The 22069-nt window shown below is 46.7% G+C and overlaps 1 protein-coding gene across 1 annotated transcript in view; it reads right to left on the bottom strand.

The window, feature by feature from the left end:
* The window catches only part of PITRM1 (pitrilysin metallopeptidase 1), a 41986-nt gene extending 21739 nt beyond the window's left edge, over positions 1-20247 (bottom strand). The window contains 11 exon segments of the mRNA XM_048511702.1: positions 10-123; positions 7451-7579; positions 9553-9641; positions 10655-10781; positions 11087-11249; positions 12500-12600; positions 12695-12809; positions 13993-14144; positions 15170-15276; positions 16867-16984; positions 20154-20247. Coding sequence (XP_048367659.1) covers positions 10-123; positions 7451-7579; positions 9553-9641; positions 10655-10781; positions 11087-11249; positions 12500-12600; positions 12695-12809; positions 13993-14144; positions 15170-15276; positions 16867-16984; positions 20154-20209 — 1271 coding nt within the window. The 5' untranslated portion in view covers positions 20210-20247.
* Positions 20248-22069: the final 1822 nt, after the last annotated feature.

The following is a 22069-nucleotide window of genomic DNA, read 5'->3' as shown; positions in this document are numbered from 1 at the left end:
TTAACTTACTTAATAACTTCATCAATGGTTCTTGCAATGATTTGCTTCACAGTGTTGATATTTTCTGCAGCGATCCCTTGAAGGCCAACGCTGAAGTAAGCCTCTCTTGTGGAGCCGTTAAACCTGGAACACAGTGGGAAAAATGCCACTCATGATTCCTCAGAACTTGGGTCTTAGAACAGTTTCTGGGATAGGGGGAAAGAGACAGCAGTGACTACCCTGCCCCGTCAATGACACGGTTGGCCTCTACTCGGGCCAGGACCTTTACGGCTCTGGCGCCGGACTGGTGGAACACTCTCCCTCCAGCTGTCCGGGCCCTGCGGGACCTTGGAGAATTCCACAGGGCCTGTAAGACCGAGTTGTTCCACCGGGCCTATATATATATATATAAAAAAATGGGTCCTGATAGTATATATATATATATATAAAAAAAATGGGTCCTGATAGTGTGTGTGTGTGTGTGTGTGTGTGTGTGTGTGTGTGTGTATATATATATATATAAAATAAAAAAGCATATATAAAAGCATATATATATATATTATATATATAAAAAGCAAGGGTTTCGTGGGACGCTGTATTAGGAATTAACTGTTGTTTTATTTTTATTTATTTTTTATTTATTTTTTCAATTTATATACCGCCCGATCCCCGAAGGGCTCCGGGCGGTGAACAACAGGAGCAATCACACAATAGAAACACATAGGCTCCATCTCATAAAATGGCTTAAAACTCATAAAAACCGAATAACCAGAATACATAATAAATAGATAGAAGTCTGGCCCCAATTTAAAACCTACCTCCTGAGGGGCCAGTGGGGCCCCTCATATGAGGGACCCTGATGTAACTACTAGGCACAGAGCAGTGGGGGGGGCACCATATTAGCAGCTGGACACTCCAAGGCCGGTGGAACAACGGTCTTACAGGCCCTGCGGAACTCACCCAGGTCCACTTAGGTGCCGGACAACTGGAGGAAGGGTTGTTCCACCAGGCTGGGGCCAGTGCGTAGGCCCTGGCCAGCGTGGAGGCCAACCCATCATAGAGGGGCGGGGACCACCAGCAAATTGGCCTCACAGAGCGCAGAGGCGAGGTGGGCATATGGGGGTGTCGCGGTCCCGAAGATGCAAGGGGAGCCCAGGCGGCAGGCAAGGTCAGCCACCTTGAGGTGATTGAGATTCAACCCGAGCCAATGCAGCTGCGCAGCACAGGCTGGATGTGTTCTCCGAGAAGCCCCTGTGAGCGAAGCGGCTGCGCATGTTGGACCAGTTTTAACTTCGAATCAAGCGCCAGAAGGCGGTACAGCGAGTTACAATAGTCCAGCCTGGAGGTGACGTTGCATGGATCACAGTGGCCAGATCCGCCTGGGAGAGGAAGAAACCCAACAGGGCCTTTGGCAGATGGAAAAAATGCAGTCCGGGTTATATGGGCCACACGGGTCTCCATTGAAAGACCAGTCATGAGGGGAGGTGGACCCCCCCAGACCTCTTGACGGAGAATGCGGCCAATGAGACCCCCCTCCCACACCCGGCTGGAAATCCCCAACCTCACCCCTGCGGCCTAGCCAGGATCTCGTCTTAGGTAGTTCAGTTGCAACCTGCTCTGCTGCAGCCAGCCAGCTTCGCCTCCAAACAATGCTGGAGGCAGCGGTGACAGCAGCTCCTCCATCAACAGAATGAGCTGAGTGTCATCAGCATATTGATGACAGATCAGCCCAAAGCTCCGCACCAGCTGAGCAAGTGGTGCATATAGATGTTAAATAATAGGGGACCAGCAGCTCCCTGAGGTACTCGCACTGAAGCGGGCGCCTGGAGAGCTTCATCCCGCACCACACTTGCTGACTCGGTCGGAGGAGCGAGGCAATCCACTGAAAGGACAATGCCCGAACCCGGAGCTGACCAGGCGGTGGGTCAAAAGGTCATGATGGAAACCATATGCTGCGGTAAGATCTAACAAAACCAGCAAGCGCCGATCACGCTACTCGGTCAAGCTGGATGCAGTGTATCTGTGATGGCGACAAAATAGGTCTCTCCGTCCAGCGCCCAGCAGGCGGACTGGAAGGGATCGAGCGTCGTCATCAGGAAACCCTGAAGCTGCTCAACACCACTCTCTCAATTACCTTCCCCAGAAGCGAAAGATTCGAGAGCCGAAGGTGGTGGCCAGATCACCTGGATCTAGCGATGGTCTTTTTTAAGAGTGGGACCTGCCTCGCTTCAACCCATCGGAAAGACCCTTGCTCAAGGGAGCCATTGATGATATTCAGATGGAGATTAGAAGTAGCTCGGCCCGGCAAGCTTTTATAAGCCAGGAGGGCCTTGCGGATCAGAAGGTGGGTAGTAAGGTCTAACAGCAGCCAAGGCCCTGTCAACAGCGGCTTAGGAGAGCAAGGAGAACTGGGCCAAACTTGGGCCGGAGCAACAAAAGTGCCTCCAGTTCACTAATTAGCCAGATAATGTGGCGGGAAGGTCCTGGCGGGCGTGGCGACTTTATCTGCAAAAAAAGCTCATAAATGCCTCACAGCTAACTGCCAATCGATGATTTGTAGACCCTTCCGATAAGGAGGTCAAGGAGCCGAATTATCTGAAAATAATTGTGCGAGGCGAGAGAGCTGGCAGGCGCCAAGAGGAGGAGAAGGCCCCTGCCCCTCCTTCATTGCCATCTCATAGGCCTTCATAAGCGTCTATAAGATGTTCGCTCGTCGAGATTGCCACCACTTCGCTCTGAGTCGATCTAAGCACCCGTTTCATCTGGTAGCTCCTCGGTACCAGGGGCCTGCCGAACGAAGGCGAAAGAACCCGAGAACAACAGTCTCGATGGCATCGAGGCGGAGTTCAGTCCTCCACCTGCTCATCGAGTGTGCCGGCGGAGTTCAGGGTCCCGCCAGGCATTCAGGAAACCAATTGGATCCATAAGTCTCAGCGAGGCGGGCATAAATCAACCCTACCGCCTGAAGCCGGGTTTAGCGACGAGTCCATCGAACCTTCAGGGCGTAATGGTCAAACCATGGCACTCTATCCATAGAGGATATGACCATATCAACCCCCAAACTGAAGACCAAATCCAGCGTGTGACCGGCCTCATGGGTGGGGCCAGAACTTTACCAAGGAGAGGCCCGGCCATGGATGACACTAGGTCGGCCACTGTACATGAGGCGGTGTCAACATGGACATTGAAGTCCCCCCCAGAACAAGGGAACCGCCAATGCCAGTCCGCCACCACCTCAGCGGCGCGCAGGCTATCCCGATTAAGCTGGCGACGGTACACCAGGAAGGACCCGCCATCCTCTCCGCCAGCCAACCACTCTGAGCGACACACTCCATGCCGGTGATCTCGGGGCCGGGGCGCCCTGAAGGAATAGAGTCTTTCGGATGAACATCGCCCACCTCCCCCGGCCCTGTGTTGCGTGGCTGATGGAGAACCACCTTGAACCAGGTGGCGCAACCCGCCCTAAGCGGCGGTTTCACCCTGGCGCACCCAGGTTTTAGGTGATGCAGGCCAGGTCCATCTGCTGAGCTTTCGAGATAATCTCTAGAGATTACAGCCGGTTTATTGTTGATGGACCTGGCGTTGATCGCACCAGCGGCCAGCAGAGTAACCCTGAACCTGTACCATCGTCCCTTGGGATGGGTCGGTCGAAGAAGTGACGAGCAAAACCATATCGTTGTTCTTCTAATATGGGTCGCCTACGCTATATCTATCGGGACCCATCAGCACGGGATCCCCTGCTTTAAGATAGGTGCCCCCATTGCTCAACCCGTTTTCCTCAGAACCTATAGCCCCTCACTAAACAATACCCACTAGGTAGGCAACCTACTACCAAACTAATACTAATCTAGCTCGTTAAGTTAATACCACATATACAGGCTGGAGGCTACAAGCAACAACGTGCCTAATCAAACCTATATATATAGCTAATCTCCACTAATCTAGCAATAACAAAATACAATGCGTAAAGGCTAAATCAAAAACAAACCAGCTATCAGCTAAGGTGTATCTCACTGATCAGCTGGCATTTAATCGCTAGGGTGAGAGAGTGCTAATTAGCAGATAGCGGCTACTGCCACGGATGCGCCCGAGGTAGCAGGGGAGTCTAAAGGTACTGGCAACACAATCCCCAGACAAGCGGGCGGCGCGGAGCCTGCCACTGGGCACCCGCCCAGATCTTGCTCCGCGCGGCTCGAAGCTGGAGTCGTCCCTGGAATAAAGGCTCGCCGCGGCTCTCTCACCACCGGCTCCTCAAATCCAGGCGGACAGTGCTGTCAAGTATCCGGGAGTTTCTAAGTCCTAATAGTCCCTCAACCTAGGGACTGTCCTGCGTCGCTTCGCTTCACGCCGAGCGGCCGGTCCTCCAGCTCCTCTGCAGCTCTCGCCCGTCGATCGCACACACTAGCTTCAGCGGCCGTAATTAACAAGGCCGCCGCCGCTAACAAGCAAAGGCGCTACAGCCACCGAATCGATTTTGGGCTTACCGGCAGTGCCTCTTATCACAGGCTCTGGCGCGTCGTAACCGGCTCTACTATTTCCAACCCCGTCGCACTTCAGCAAAGTCGAGGTCCCGGCTAGAAAGGTAGGCGGGGTCTCTACCACCGACCCTGATGGTACCACCACACCAAACTGGTCGGTATCGAGGGTGCCAGCTGCCCGCCTTGAAGCCAAGGGCTTCGTCCACCAAGCCACCAATGCTGTCGATGGAAATAGGGCGCCAAAGCGAGATCAATTATGGGAGCTTACCGGCCAAGAGTTCTCAACGGTTCCAGCAGCGGCTGCTTTGGCTTCGTCGCTGCGGCCCGAAGCCTTGTCAGTTGTTAATATCCAGCCCATCAGTGCCACTAAACCAGTCCGGCACCAGCATCAAAGCACCGGTCATCAAAGGGAGTCCAGGTGGATTCGCGGATAAGCGGCGAACGGCTGGCCCGGCAACGAGGAGAGGAGGACCAAAAGCGATCGCGAGGAACCGCGGTGGTGCATTCCGTCGCTTTCGTCCCGTCGTTGCGTCTGCGTCAGCTCGGCTCTTACAACTCTCACTCTCTGTCGCGTCCCTGGTAGGTGATTCCTAACTTCTAAATCCTAACTCTAACTACAGGCTAACTTAATAAGGAGGAATTAACTACATTAAAACTACTGCAGACTCCGCTGTTGAGCTCCGTTCGGGCCGCCATCTTAGAAAGTATCTTCCCACCTCATCAGGAAATGCTCAACTACACTCCAGCATCCCAGGCTGCCTGCCTGTGTGTTTGTTTAATTGTATTTATGGCAATAATTTTGTGATGATTTTATGTATGATGTTTTTATGTTGTACACCGCCCTGAGCCCCTTGGGGATAGGGCGGTATATATATAGGGTATATATATATACAGGGTAGTTATATAGGGTGTGTGTGTGTGTGTGTGTGTGTGTGTGTATAGGGTATATATATATACACAGGGTAGTTAGGGATAGGGCGGTATATTAAATTAAACAAACAAACTATAATAATAATAATAATAATAATAATAATAATAATAATAATAATAATAATAATAATAATAATAATAATAATAATAATACATTAGAAATTATGGCATTGCCTAATGTACGGTGCCTTGACTGGATGGCCCAGGCTACCCAGATCTCGTCTGATTTCAGAAGCTAAAGAGCACTGATCCTGGTTAATATTTGGATGGAGGACCAACAAGCAATACCAGTGTTGCCATGCAGACACAGTCAATGGCAAACCACCTTTGAACGTCTCTTGCCTTGAAAACCCTATAGGGTCGCTTATGTCAGCGATGATTTGAGGTCACTTTCCACCCATGTGTGGTGCAGCGTGTCAGATTAGCGTTAGGGAAAGCCAGCTACAAACGCCCAGTCTAAATCTAAGAAATCTAACCTTCTCTCACAAGATCATCAAAAGTTTCTGCGACAGGGGGAACAGACAAGATGGGAAAACCCTGAGCTCTTTTGGAGGAGGAGGAGGAGAAGAAGAGTTGGATTTATATCCCCCTTTCTCTTCTGTGAGGAGACTCAAAGGGGCTGAAAAACTCCTTTCCCTCCCCCCCCACAACAAACACCCTGTAAGGTAGGTGGGGCTGAGAGAGCTCAGAAGAACTGTGACTGGCCCAAGGTCACCCAGCTGGCGTGTGTTGGGAGTGTACTGGCTAATCTGAATTTCCCAGATAAGCCTCCACAGCTCAGGAAGCAGAGCGGAGAATCAACCCCGGTTCCTCCAGATTAGAATGCACCTGCTCTTAACCACTATGCCACTGCTGCTCCTCTTTTGGAGAGAAAATGGGATCCCAATGAGACTGATAAAAGGTGATCCAGGCGGAATTCAACAGGCTTTGGATCAACAAAAGGAGAATGTCACGGCGCAGAAGGTATAGAGACGAGGGCAAAACAACAACCATAACAGAAATGCAGCGAGAATGACAGCCTGCAATTGACCTTCCCGCAAACAGTGGGCTTTCTTTCTTTTTCCTGGTCATACTGATGAACTCGAATCTGCCATTAAAGTGTACATTTACTACCTTATGTTCGCTTTCTCTACCGTATCTTTTATGGCAACATTTAACTGTTGCTACATTTATGGTTTTCATTATGGTTGTTTCATTAGCTTTTATGAATTTGACGTTTAGTGACTGTCAATGGATTTTATTCCTGTACTCTACTTTAAGGGCTCTTGCAAGGATACAGAAATACATTTTCAAAAGAGGTCCTCAAGTAACTAATGTGAAGATATAGACCAAAATGACACAATTTAGACAGCCGTAATGAAGTTTTGACAGGAACCAATGTAGCACAGTGGTCAAAATGTCACCGTAGGACCTGTGAGTCCACAGTTCCAGTCAAATGCACTACAAAGCTCAGCTTGGGCCAGTCTCTTGTTCAGACCAACAAATCTCACAGGTCTGTTCCAAGGGTAAAACAGAGAAGAAACATATGTTTGCGTCCCCTAAGAAAAATAGCAGGTGAAGAACATTTTGGCCTATTTTCCACAAAGGAAGGCAATCTCCTGGTTACAGACAGAAAGAGTTCCTGTGATTAGATTTATCAGTGTTGCCATTTTGATCCCATCCCTTTAATTTTCTCACTTGTCTCAGTTCCAACACAATTGAAGGTTCCGTTTCAACAAGCAGGGTTGAAGCTCCATCCAACTATAGATGCACAGTCTAATGCAGAGGTCTGCAACCTGCAGCTCTCCAGATGTTCATGGACTATAAATCCCATCAGCCCCTGCCAGCATGGCCAATTGGGGCTGATGGGAATTGTAGTCCATGAACATCTGGAGAGCCACAGGTTGCAGGCCCATGAACATCTGGAGAGCCGCAGGTTACAGACCTCTGGTCTAATGAATAAATCTGGAGAAAATTCAAATCGAGGGACATCAAAATTCCTATTTGGATGTCTGCCATAAGGGACAAGTGAAATTCTCTGCTGAGTATCCTGCTGGAAGGAAGGAATTCACAGCATCTCTTACCCAACGTCTGGTGAAAAGTCTGTACCCAGACCAGCCTCAATTAAAGCTTTATAAAAGGGTGAATTAGGACCGCCAACCAACAGTGAAGACAACAGGTGTAACGTGAAGGTTTCGAAGTTATCTGTAATGCTAAAAAACACAGGGAAGTTTAGAACAGAACATCGGGAGCAAGCAAAATACATCTGTCGATTACAGTTACACGTTTGGGGAATGCAACAAGTAACCTCTGCTATAGCACAGCACAGTGACTGAGAGGGGGAGCTAAGTAGCAGAACATCTCCCCTTCAACTCTCATCTCTGCCACAAGGTTCACTAGTAGGACTTGGGAAAGGGACTCAATCATACCCTCAGCTTCCAGTCTGCAATATGGGGAGGATAACAGTAATGATGACCGACTGTTGTAAGGATTAGAACCAAGACACTAACACAATTCCATGGGCGCGATATTTTTGCCTATGTAATCAAACTTATTTTTGCAAGTTTCTATCTTTACAAGAGCATAGACCAGGGGTCTTCAAACTATGGCCCTCCAGATGTTCCTGGACTACAATTCCCATCAGCCCTTGACAGCATAGCCAAATGGTAGGGCTCATGTGAATTGTAGTCTATGAACATCTGGAGGGCCATAGTTTGAAGACCCTTGGCATAGACGTTCCATTAATTTATGCAGACCAAAAACATTGGACTACTTTCATGTTGCACAGCAGTCAGGGGAGGAGGAAATCACTCTCCGTGCCACATGCGCTTTGCAGCATATAACCCAAACACAGAATGGTTAAATTACACCTACAGTCACAACCCTGAACTTGGTTGAACTACAAAATACCCAAGCAGAGCGCTCCCCACAAATTACATCGCATATAAACTATGCTGCTTTAAATGCAAAGCAACACTGAACTCTGAATTTCAAAAACTGCATCTAAAGCTATGAAAGTTGGGGGTTTCACAGGTTGTCATGACAGAGTGAAAGTACCAAGACACTGTTGACTGTGCGAGACCTTGCCAGTCAGGTGTTTTTAGTAAGTGGGTGGGACCAGGAGGGGTTTCTGTCCAGCAAGGCTTCTGATTGGTTGTGCAGATTTTGCTTTGCCATGCTATTCAGTGCTGCATCACTGAAGTTAAGTTGTGGCAATCATTTTGTGGCGGCCATTTTACTGCTGATGCTCCACGCAGGCTGTGTCCAGAATTCCAAAATGTGTCTCGGAGGCCAAAAAGGGTGGGGGCCCATGTTTGAGCATCCAACTGAAATACCTGCTTTGGCAATAGCCTTGCCAGAGGTCGTTTTGCCAGTAATACTTTCTCAACCTAATCTACTTCACAAGACCGTTGTGAGGCTAAAAATGGAAGAGAGGAAACCCTTAGCCTCTAAGGAAGGATGGAATAAGAACGGAACAGAAAGATCTTCAGGTATGTCAGTTAATGACAGGATTACTCTTGAGTCTAAAAGGGACCATCACTTTGCTCCTTGACCAAGCCCTGCTGAAATGATGCAAAAAATTAAGAAGAAGAAGAAGAGTTTGGATTTATATCCCCCCCTTTCTCTCCTGCAGGAGACTCAAAGGGGCTTACAATCTCCTTGCCCTTTCCCCCTCACAACAAACACCCTGTGAGGTAGGTAAGGCTGAGAGAACTCCGAGAAGCTGTGACTAGCCCAAGGTCACCCAGCTGGTGTGTGTGGGAGTGTACAGGCTAATCTGAATTCCCCAGATAAGCCTCCACAGCTCAGGCGGCAGAGCTGGGAATCAAACCCGGTTCCTCCAGATTAGATACACGAGCTCTTAACCTCCTACGCCACTGCTGCAATGTGCTCATAACTGTAATGCTAAACTGTAAAGGAGCTCTTAACCTCCTACGCCTCTGCATAAGGCACATTCCGGCTGAGGATTGGCATTTCCATAAGAGCCACAAAGAAGCAAGTCAGTTTTTGGCGTTTGGGGTTACCCATTTATGACCCTGGGCTCAGATATGGGCAGAAAAATAGAAAATGCATGAACAGGAAATGCTGTTCCTCACTGTTAAAGACGCTCCCAGTAAAACCCTCTAGGAAAAAGGAAGCCCAACAATTTTTACTTTTATTTAACCTTCATTTCAAACCCACGTACTCTGACAGGAGGTAGCTGACGCTGACCATAGTCTGCTTCTTAGGGTCCGTCGCAAACGAATCCTTGCCACACGTCACGTGGTGTTCTCTCTGCAGAACAAGACAACAATAATTAGGGGAGAAGGGGAATGCAGCTCCCTCTCCTTGTAACCCCCCCAATGTAGCATTTTTGCAAAGATGCTGCTAGCATAATGCATCACAAATGAGAGGCTCTAGTTAAACATATTTGTGTCATCTGCTCTGAGAAAGACAGAGCTCGGCTAGATCTCAGACAGTGGCTCTTCCTTGCCCCAGCAACTGATCCTTCGACTTGAGATGTCAGTGACTGAATCTATGATTTTCCATGGGTACTGCCTCTGAGCTACAGCTTCACCCAACAGGAACACAACTGAAAAGGGCTCAATTATGGAATGCAAACCAGTAGTTTAGGAACCCTTACACTAGGAACATACATGGATTTATATAAAGATGAGAACCCCACTTTTCCCAGCAAGAACCGTAGAGAGGCAAACCTCCACATTCATTCTACATTCAATTGCTTCACACTCCCTTTTAATAAGGAACAAATTATTCACGAGGTCTCCATGTTGCTGCCGTACTGAAAGGAGAGAAGGATGACGGTTGATAGTCATATTTAAATACTTGAAGGGATGTCATGTTGAAGATGGAGCAAGCTTGTTTTCTACTGCTCCAGAGACTAGGACAAGGCGTAATGGGTTCAAAGTACAGGAAAAGAGATTCCACCTAAACATTAGGAAGAACTTCCTGACAGTAAGAGCTATTTGACAGTGAAATACACTGCCTCGAAGTGTGGTGGAGTCTCCCTCTTTGGAGGTTTTTAAACAGAGACTGGATAGCCATTTGTCAAAGGTGCTTTGATTGTGTATTCCTGCATGGCAGGGGGTTGGACTTGGCGGCCCTTGTGGTCTCTTCTAACTGTATGATTCTAGGAGATGAGGCTGAAAAGCACTTTGCCAAGCCAGCCCAGGCTGCTAGATACATTCCTGCCGTACAGTTGCACTGGGCAGTAAATGGCAGTCAACTCCAAAAAGCCTATACCTTCTCTATATGAGGAGATGCAGGGTAAAAATCATACAACTCACAGGCTTGTTCCAGAATTGTTGCGAAGGAACTTCTGTATTTGGTTCAATCTTCTGGAATTTGCTCAGCGCTTCCTCGTGAATTTGTTTCAAGTGTTGCTCCAGTGGAAAGTTACCGTAAGTGAAGAACCTGGAATTCGATGCAGGGTTATTGTTACAACAGGAAAAGTCTAGATATACAACTGACCTGATCTACCAAGGCCTGCCTGATTGAAGAGAAAAGTCCCTAAGTAAGAATGTACATTGAGAACTCAAGGAAGGACAAGCAAACTCAGTAAACAGTGCATGACCAATGGATTCAGAGGAAATCTGAGTACACATATCCCAAAACCAAGTGCTTTCACAGGATCCTAAACAGAATCTGCACACACCTTGCTAAACACAGTTATCACAACACACACTGCCAAAAACTGGAGTAAAACACATTACTGATACCTTGCATTGCTGGGATGGTAGTGCAAGGCATGGAACTGTTTGAGCTGCTCCCAGGAAAGGTCGGGGATCTTCAGAGGGTGTCCACCGGATACTACCCCATATGTGTGATCAGGGAGAATGTTGTTCTGAAGGTGCTGATTTAACACTCTCTCTCATTGTCTGTCTTAAAAGAAACATTTCAGTAAGACCAATGGGATCATCACAAGGCACATATGACCGTCACTTGCAATACTTGGGAGCTTAAAGCTTCAGTGGGGAAAAACCAGATGTTGTTGAACAAAGTTAAAGGGTAAGATAATAAGGGCAAATAACCTCTAGAGGTACAGAAACAGGAACGGGTTAGCAAACCCCAACAATAACTTAGCGTGACTTTCAATGTTCTTTCCAGCGGACTATGTGTTAACAGTATTTATTGGACATTTCATATGATTTCTGTTCATTGATTGCTGACTAGTATATGAGTAATAGTTATTACAGTTCATCAATTTAATACGCTTCCTTATTACTGCTGTGGCAAGTTATTGTTGGGGTTTGGCTAACCCGTTCCTGTTTCTATTCCAATTTGCTATCTAACCTCTAGAGGTCACAGGAACAGGAGAAGAAAAGTGGAAATTATTTCCAGCAAGGTGAAAGAGCATGCTCAAATCAACCGGTCCACCACTGCATTATGAGACTAAAGAAGACACAACAGCTCAAATCAATCATCAAGACAAACCATATTAAAGACATAGGGTACATTTCAATGTTGGGGCAAGACATGTTTCTGAGTAATTCTTGAAAGCCATTTGGCTATTGTGTTTCCTCCTCTCTTCTGTGCATGTCTTGGAAATGAAGGCTTCCTCGTAGGCAACATTATGCCCAAACCACAAACTATGGCTTGTTTCTTGTTCAAGCACCATGGTTAGCAATACAATCCTAACCAAAGTTAAATCTTTTTTTATAATTGCAAACATACAGAATTCAGTAACACAGTAATGGTCTCAGAAGGGTGCAACTTTGCACTGTAAATCATCCCAAAGTGTTCAATTCCTGAGCCACCTGCAAGTGTCACCCATTATGTGGCAGTTTCTTCTAGTAGAGTCATTTGAATATACAGAAATCTGTGTGGATGGAGAAGCGACCCCGCCTTCCAAATGTTGAACAGGTAGCTCTCCACATTCATGAATGCATTTACAGGTGAGCTCAAGATGACCTATGGCCGTGGTGGCGAACCTTTGGCACTCCAGATGTTATGGACTACAATTCCCATCAGCACCTGCCAACATGGCCAATTGTAGGGGCTGATGGGAATTGTAGTCCATAACATCTGGAGTGCCAAAGGTTCGCCACCACTGACCTATGGTCTCCTGGATTTTTGGCAGGTAATGGCAATTCATTTTTGTTACGAATAGAGTCAAAACCATTAAAGAGGACTTACAAAGGCTCCCTTCATTTCATTAAAAACGACTCCTTTGAAGGTTAACGGTGTCTGAGGATCTCTTGGATTCTCATGTTCTAACCTCCAGCCTTCTTGCCTGTAAGACATTTATGAACACGTTTAACAAACCTCCTGCTAGAGCTCCTTTGGATCTTACCTACAAGCTTCGTGCCAAAATGGTGCAGTCTTACCAGAAATCTAGATGTCTCAAACAGGGGAAAAACACAGCATCCAAGTATACAGAGAGAAGATTCTGGAAATCCTTGGGATTTTGAGTGGAAAATGGGTAGAGTGTGTAGTCACTAGCTGTAAGGAAAGAAATGACAATTAACATTATTTATTTTAAATATTCGTAGGTCTAATTTCTCTTGAGCATCTTCGCTGCATGTGTAGCATAGAGAGCACTTTAGATTTGTCAAGTCATTTATGGACTGAAACCTGCGAGGTATGTAAATCTTCTCAAGGGTGTAACAGCATCACAACTTCTGCTTACCAAGGAAACACGGGTCCATATACTCAAGCTGCTTTATACCAGGTGATACTGTTAGTCTCTCTAACCCAGTATTAACCAGTGGCAGCTCTACAGGACCTCAGGGAGAGCTTTCTCCAGCCCCACTAAGATGCCTTAACCAGAGTCTCCACCAGTGCTCTCCCCCATGTGGAAACTGTCAAACCCCCTCCCTCCCCCCCAACAACTTCACTGGTTGAAACATGACCAATGTTCCCTGTAAGCTGAGCAGGCACTGTATTGAGGCACCAGGTAAGGGGCCACTCAGCAGGGGGAACTCTCCCAGTCACCTCAGCAGCATCTAGGAAGTTCCACACAGTAGCAGGACTACTGAACGTGACTGAGGAAATGTGACTGAAAAAACTACCAAGGAACATGCTGAGGTAAGGAACAGGGCACCAACACAGTTCTACCACCATCCCATAAACATATACACCTAAAGAGCCTGCAACTTGCTGAACAGTTTCTAATTTTCTCAGCTTTGTTAAGAAAAAGAAGTGTTTGGATTTACACCCTGCTTTTCATAAACTTTTAAAGAGTCTCAAAGCGGCTTACAAACTCCTTCATTTTTCGCTCCACAACAGTTCCAATGCAATGCAAAGCCTTTATTGGCATACATGCTCCACAACAGACACCTTGTGAGGTAGGTGGGGCTGAGAGAGCTCTGAGAAAACTATGATTAGCCCAATGTCACCCAGCAGGCTTCATGTGTAGGAGTTGGGGGAAAAACCCAGTTCATCAGATTAGAGTCTGGCGCTCATGTGGAAGAGAGGGGGAATCAAACCCACTTCTCCAGATTAGAGTCCACCTACTCTGAACCATGATACCATGCTGGCTCTTAAGAAATGCACTGGATGCGTTAACATGTTTTCATAAGGTCCAGTTAAACTGTAGCTGTTCACATAACAGGAAGAATGGAACCGCGTCACAAAAATAAATTGGCATTACCTGCCAAAAACCATTCCATCATTTTGCGCTCACCTGTAAATGCATTCATGAACGTGGAGAGCGATCTGTTCAGCATTTTGAAGAAGGGATCCCGGACAGGGTACTTCTGAGACCCACAGAGCACGGTGTGCTCCAGTATATGGGGGACGCCCGTGCTGTCCATTGGGGTGGTTCGGAACTGAACGCTGGAAGTGTGAAATGGTTTTGTTTAAAAGTTGAGTATTGGTGTCCTACCAATAAAGCTCACCTGCCAGACAAAGAAGGCAGGACCCGGGAGAAGTAGCATAAACATTTTCTGAATAGGAAACGGAAATGGTGCTGAAGTTAGGGGAGGGGGTAGTTCTCGCTCTTTCCGCTTGCCTCTGACCCTCTTCACAGCTTCATGCAAAATGAGAAAAGAAGTCATTTGGTTTGTTCCTGGTCTTGAGGAAATGCTGCTGAAGAGAACAGCCCTGAATGGCAATTCCATCATTGCAGAAAATGTCACTAACCCCTGGAGATTTCCCAAAATCCAATATGTCTTTCATTTGGCATTAAGTGTTATCCCATACATGGTTCAGTTACTTGGAGGATTAGATTAGGTTACAACACAATGCCCATTTGCTCCTTAGTTGAGCACTTGTGAAATTGACAAGTCATACCTCCCGCCAAAATGCATCAAATGAGCATCTCCCGCTTTCCTTAAGAAACACGGAGTGACTCTTTTGAAATGTGATTGACAGGTCTACAGGGGTCATCAAGAGGTTTCCAAGAGCGACAGTCAGGGGACACTAGCTGTTATAGCCACCACCACCACCAGGGCGAGTTCAGTCTGTGGTCAAGGGGTGGCACCCGGCACATGGATGCAGCATGCAGATGAAGAAGACTAGCCCAAGGTCACCCAGCTGGCGTGTGTGGGAGTGCACAGGCTAATCTGAATTCCCCAGATAAGCCTCCACAGCTCAGGCGGCAGAGCTGGGAATCAAACCTGGTTCTTCCAGATTAGATACACGAGCTCTTACCTTCCTACGCCACTGACTGCACCCAGCAAAGGAGTGCAGGGTGTGGAGCTGGCTAGCCCCTTCCCCCCCCCCCTCGTTTGTAGGAATTGGGCCCTTTTCCAGAGTCCTTTTTCTCATCCCTAGTGCCAGTGATGCAAATTTAATAGGTTTTTTTTTTTAAAAAAGAAAAGGATTCTTAGAAATGCCACATTAGCAGCAGAACCATGTACCTGAATAGATTATTGGAATCCTCTCGAGCCACGTGCAGGTATTCAGCTCCTGTCGTATCATGGCGGAGTTTAACGGCAGTTAAGCACAACTCGGGTATAGCTGTCACCTGCATTGAGGAGAGGGAGGGATACTTGTTGTTTGCAAGACTGTACTAAGAAATCGACCAATGTTCCCAGCCCTCCAAAGTTTAAATTAGCCTTCCTATGCTCGTCTTCTGTTACACAACGACAGTCCATAAAGGGAGTAAGGAAGATTCAAACACGACGTTTATCTTCCAGATCGTTAAACATTTCTGGCTACCTGCAGAGAGAATTCTTAGTTACCATAACCAAGTTTATAAGCCCATCTTGATACTCTGGAAAACATTATGTCTGAAAAACACAGGAACAACCAGCCAGCTTACCAATAAACATATGCACATTTCTACTAGGGCACAAATTAGTATTTAATATTTACTATTTCATAATTTGGATGTAAGCAGATGATTTTGTCTTTAAACTCCGATTCCAACACACTGGACATTAATTTGACTCTTGAAGTGCTTATTATAGGGGATTTCACCCTGCACTATCCACAATAAAATTCTATAGGCTGCATTCATTTTAGCAACTATCAATTAACCAGAACAGCCACATATTGAAGATACAAGCAATATGCAGCTCTGTGAAAGCTTTCAACCCAATGGTGGAAATAAGAGCTGAGTGGTGCAGATCTTTCAACAGATGTACGGCCTCAGGTATACTCTGCCTTACCGAAAGAAAGAACCAAAACTGTAACTTCATTTTCCACATGCTGGACCACCTTTGTTAGAGAATTTGGGTCCTAATGCACTAGCATGGAGCAATTTTAAAAACCCCATAAAATCAGTTTTGCAGGTAAGAACAAAGACACTTCCAGCCCGCACAAACACACAATTCCCACTGGCACATAATGTGTGCATCACTTCACTCCCTCAGACCGAGCTCTAAAGACAACTCAGCTAGAAGTGAAGCTACAGGTCACTCAAGTTAGGAGTTGTAGGAACTCAACTTCCAGACCAGAACACACCGTGTTGAGCCACGAGTTTAGGACCACTGCTTTAATACAATGTTCTGAGCAGCTGCTGATCTATGGCATGTTTTTATCCACAAAGGGATCAGGAAGTGCCCTGTTTATTTCAGATATTTACAGTCCGCTTTCCTCTCAGGGACACAAGGCAGTTGCAAATGTGGTCTGCCTCTTCTCAGACAACCCTGTGAGATGAGATTAGGTGAGGCGAGACTGCCTGGACCACAGTCAGTCAGTTTAATGGGCCAGCAGGGATTGAAACCGAGGTCTCTCCGAGTTCGACACTCTAACCTCTTGCAGATTCCTGTACGAAGACCGATAACACCAAGCAAGTTTCGCAAAAAGGCAGCTTTTACACCATTGTTCCTGGCAACATGTACCCATAGGTGATCTCTGGCTGTGTTCCAGGCTGCACTCCCAGGCCAAGTAAAATGAAAACCTGGTCTACGGAAGCACATGCCGCAGTTTAGAGCATGGCAGAGAATCTGTTTTAAGATCCAGGATTACTCAGCAGGCAAGTCCATGCAGAAAGTGGTTCTTTAAAGGGGAAAGCTTGACTCAAGTGACTCCCCATCCTCTGTAATTCTTCGGAGAGACGCATCACAAAGCCATAGGTTGACAGTCAAATAAAGAACAAAAGCCACCATACCTGGTTTACTGTGAACCCCTGGATATGATCGCCAGTTTTGTATTGCAGGGCTCTTTCGTGGGCTGCGCTGCTTTTCCACCTCCACAGCTGTTGGCCGAATGGTGTCGAACTACGGATGCTTTTTAAAAAGGTAAAACCAGGGAAACAGTTTTGGTTTCTTCAGGTCAGTGAATAAACACCCCACATTCCCAAAATCTACCAATGAAAATACAGGCTACGGTGTATTTAAAATTGATATTTTATAAATGTTTACCCTACTTTCAGTACACAAAAAAGGCTCAAAGCAAACCCCTCACTGCCTTCCTATGGGGGAAAAAGGGATCCCAAGTATAGCAGCAACACCAGACAAAGGACAAAAAGTTGCAACAGGGGCCATGTCCACGGCATCCACAAAGGATTTTTTAAAATTCTCCTGCCTACGTGAATAAAACCTGAAAACCCTGCAAATATCTCTTTGCCACGAAGTTTCCTTATCTCTGTATAGATTATCAATTGCGAGAAGGTGCAGGGGAGAATCAGAATTTACAAACGAGCAATAACAGGCAGGACTTGAAGGACAGGTCTGAGGTTTCGGAAAACGCCAGAAGGCCAAAGAGAACCTACATATTAAAAGAACCTGCACATCTCAGAATATCTGCTGGGTGTGTGTATGTGTGTGCGTGCAGATCTCTGTTGCACTTGTTCTCCACTTGAAGGCCTTATAGAACCAGTGGGTAAGCCACTGTTTAAACCTCTATACCTGAATAGATTAGAAGGAAAGGGTTGCTGTCCCAGCAAACTAAATGCTTTCTAAAACAAAGATAGGATAGGTCAGCATGGTATAGCAGTCAGAAGCGGCAGACTCAAATACGGAGAACTGGGGGTTGATTCCTCACTCCTCCCCATGAAGCCTGCTGGGTGACCTTGGGCCAGTCACAGTTCTTTCAGAACTCTCTCAGTCCACACAGAGACAGACAATGGCAAACCACCTTTGAATGTCTCTTGTCTTGAAAACCCTACAGGGTTGCCATAAGTAAGCAGTGACCTGACGGCATGCGCACACACACACAAGATGGGTGGCAAAAAATATATATCAATTTTTCATAGAGGCCAACGGAAATGGAGCTCCAACACTGCACATGTACCAAGATTGCAGGATACCAGGATAGCTGGTATCAGGATAGCTCTGTTCAAATAAGATGCAGGCCTGCTTGAAATGCTGTGGTTTGATTCTGTCAATGTCCCCTTTAAAAGACAGCATGAATTTGGACGTCCCAGGGAGAGACATGAACCCTAAGCTATAGTCTTTCTGTGCGGAAGTCACTCTTTGTTTTGGGGTTGCCACCCTCCAGGGGACATCTGGAAATCTCTCCCTATTCCAGATGATCAAGATCCGGTCCCCTGGAGAAATGGCCTCTTTGGCTTAATCCACTGCGAAGGTTCCTCCCCTTCCTAAACCCTGCCCTCATCAAGCTCTACCCCCAAAATCTCCAGTATTTCCCAACCTAATCACATGTGAGACATACATCATGCAGACTTATCACTGGTGGGGTGGGAAGATTGTGCAGATCAGTACAGGATGGGCAAAGAAGAATAAAATGGAAACAAGGAATGCAACATGCGGTTTAGGAAGAACTACATTCATGCAACGTCTGTGGAGCACAGATGGTAGGATGCAGAAGTTCTCTGTCGCCTTCCAGATTAGAGTACCGTACAGTCAGAATGGGTCCAGCGGGTCAAAAGCTCCCCCATAACCCCTTCATGAATCCTATGAATTAAACCACACAGTTACCATCTCCGGACAAAAGAAGCCCTGTGGCATCATCCAACTGAAAGGTCACCTGGGTTAGCACCTTGCTCCCCAACAACAGGGAGCTAAGCACCTTCAGAAAACCCACAGGACAGTGTATCCACCAGTAATTGCGCACAGCATCTGGTATTTTACCTCTGAGCATAGAGGCTCCACTGAGCCAGTAGCCTGACAAGTCAAGAGTCAGACAGCAGGCGCACGGAACGAATACACTCATGGGTGATCGGTGCCTGCATTTTTTGAGATTGCTCCAGGGGTTGCAAGAGTGACCCACATGGGGGTGGAAAACAATTGCATCAAAGTCAACTGGGGGGGAGGGGGGGAGAGACAAAACCTCCCTGAATCCCTATGCACCTGCATCATTCCAGTTCTTAACAAGAAACTCTTCTCTATCAAGAAATCCAAAGGTCAGGACTTTATCACAACCAACTCCCTTCTCTAGTTTAACCCTTTATTTTTCATAAAAACATAACTTTATGAAACCAATTAAAATTTTGGGGTTTTTTTTTCCTTTTCTTTCTTTCCGTATGTGATGCTTATATGCAGTGGTGGGATCCAAAAATTTTAATAACAGGTTCCGATGGTGGTGGGATTCAAACAGTGGCGCCGCCACACACACGCACCTCCAGTCCCTATTGGGCAGGGAGGTTGCTTTAGTAACCCCTTCTCGGCACTCAGAAAAAATTAGTGACCACTTCTAGAGAAGTGGTGAGAACTGGTTGGAGCCCATATGTGCAAAATAAATAAAAAATTTCAAAAAAATCCAATTAAACAAACGAAAGAATAAGAACCGAGAACAAAGCTTAATTACAATTGTAAATATATGAAGAAAGAGCTGATAAAGTTATACAAATGATGCTCTATAAAGGCATATAATGTTCAACTAATATTCAGTGGTTATTATTCCATTCTAAGCATTTCTCCCCAAATTATAAAATCTATCCAGACATGACAGTCTTCTACCCTCCTGTGCAAACATCACAATACTAACACCTACACAATACTAACACCTACACTAACACCTATACCTATATACCAAATTTCCACTACTACTTCATTTCATTGTTTCTTCTATGCTTATGAATAACATGAGAAGTATAGCTTCCTTTGCTTTGACCCCTGATGCCCAGAATTGGAGGGGCTGGCAGACCATACAAGAGCCTTTTGCTCCCAATGAGTCAGAGCAGAAAGTCACAAGACAACTTTCATAAGCCTCTCTAGCGACCTAATAGGGGGGGCATTGCTATTTAAAAGGCATTGCAAGGAATTTTAAAGGGCCCAGGTCATAACTGCGCAAAAAGCATAAATGCAAGGGGCTCCCTCTAAATCCCATCCTTCGCCCCCGAAAACAGGCTCCCAGGAAAAGTTCACAGTCATAGCGCGACAGGGGAGAAGCCTGAAGAGGGAGAAAGAAGCAGGCATGATCGCGGCCAAAAGGTGCCTTGGCGCCCGTGCAGAGTGTCCCTCTCCACTTGGCCTCCCCGCCACCGCTCCTCACCAGCCGTACGTCCGCTGCTGCAGCCGCCGCACCGCAGCCACATACCGGGCCCACATGGTCCAGCCCGACCTCTTACTCTGCCGCTGCCCGGGCCTCTTCCTTTATGCGCATGCGCGGGTTCGGCTCATAAACAGGCTTCTTCACTCTGGCGCCGCCTCTTCTGCGAAGAGAGCCCGCGCATGCGTGTTGCGAAACGGCCGAGGAGCGATGTTCGTTGCCGGGCAACCACTCGAAAAGATGGCACCGCTGTCTGAGTGGATTAATTTAGAGGAGGGAGTTGGAGCTCTCCTCCTGCCCCATTGACGAATTTAACGGGACAACAGACTCTTCCCCACGTGCAGTCCAAATCTATGCAGGGATAGCCTAGATTTGGATTGCGCATGGGGAAGGGTCTGCTACACATGCCAGTGTGCCTATTGCAGTGGTTTCCTCCCAGCCTTTTTTCACACGAGTCCCCCTTGGCGACCTACTTCCCTAAAATTGTACCCCCATATTCGCAAACCCATTATGCAATGTTTTTTGCACACACACACCCTCCCAAATGTGTTGCATATCCCAGGTTGGGAGCTACTGACCTATTGCATAAAATAATTGCATCCACTCAGGATTTGAAAACGTGGGCTGCAGTCCTTGAAAGTTTATGCGGGTGTTAAAAGAGTGTTTCGAGAGCCAGTAGACTCCAGTTCATTTTCAACCTTTAAAATGCTTTAATAATGCCTAAAATGGGCGTGAGGCTATGGAATCTTTCTTAGGAATAAGTATTGAATAGCATGGAATTTACTTCTGAGTGGACACGAACGGCACAATACGTCAGAGCAAAATCCTAAATAAGCACTTGCGAGCAGACGTCTCCACCGTGGAACTAATTTCATTTTATTATGTTGTTATTCAGATAAGTAATTCTGTTGGAGAGAGGAGGGCGTGGGTATCCTAATATGAATAAACAAATGTTGGTCTGTTGTGGCTTTTCTGGGCTGTGTGGCTGTGGTCCAGTAGTTTTGCCCGTATCTATGGCTGGCTTCTTCACAGGCATGTCATGGTTAGAATCTTAAATGTTAGCAGCCGAAGATCATTACCATATAAACCAGAAACCAGAGAAAACAACACAAATATACAATAAGTAATACAAATTATATGATAGATAATGCACAATAATTCATGGCAAGCTACTATAGTGATTGGGGGTGAGGAGGAGACAGATTGTTGTCTACTCGGGCACAAGAATCCCGGTCTCTATAACTCTGGTGTTCATATAACAATTCCAATTGTTGCACAGCAATATCATGCAATGCTTATATGGGCCTGTGAGGTGGTTTACAGTGCAGTCCTAAGGAGAGTTACTTCAGTTTAAATCAGTGATGGCGAACCTTTTCAAGACCGAGTGCCCAAATTGCAACCCCAAACCCACTTATTTATCGCAAAGTGCCAACACGGCAATTTAACCTGAATACTGAGGTTTTAGTTTAGAAAAAACGGTTGGCTCCGAGGCGTGCATTACTCAGGAATAAGCTTGGTGAAGCAACCGTGCAACGCTTCGAATGGGTGAATCACGACCCTAGGCATGCAAGCCCCATTGCCAGCAACCGAGCTTACTCCCAGGTAAAGGATTGCGCTTTAGTTCTTCGCATGAAAATCAGTGGAGTTTAGCAGCACTTAACAGGGTTACCTACACTGCTTCCCCAAAACTAGGTCTTACGTTTAATGCTAATAATCGAGCCCAGCAGCCCAGGCCAGCCTAGATATGTTGCGGGGGCGGGGGGGGGGGGACTCTGTTTGCGCGTGCCCACAGAGAGGGCTCTGAGTGCCACCTCTGGCACCTGTGCCATAGGTTCGCCACCACTGGTCTGTCCATCCATTTCAATAAATTTAGACTGGAGTACCTGTGCATAGGGTTGAGCTGTCAGCATTGTTATACC

The sequence above is a fragment of the Sphaerodactylus townsendi genome, linkage group LG11 (genome assembly GCF_021028975.2).
Source record: "Sphaerodactylus townsendi isolate TG3544 linkage group LG11, MPM_Stown_v2.3, whole genome shotgun sequence".
NCBI classification, from domain to species: Eukaryota; Metazoa; Chordata; class Lepidosauria; order Squamata; family Sphaerodactylidae; genus Sphaerodactylus; species Sphaerodactylus townsendi.
The sequence above is the reverse complement of the archived record's forward strand: the minus strand, read 5'-3'. Positions and strand labels throughout refer to the sequence as shown.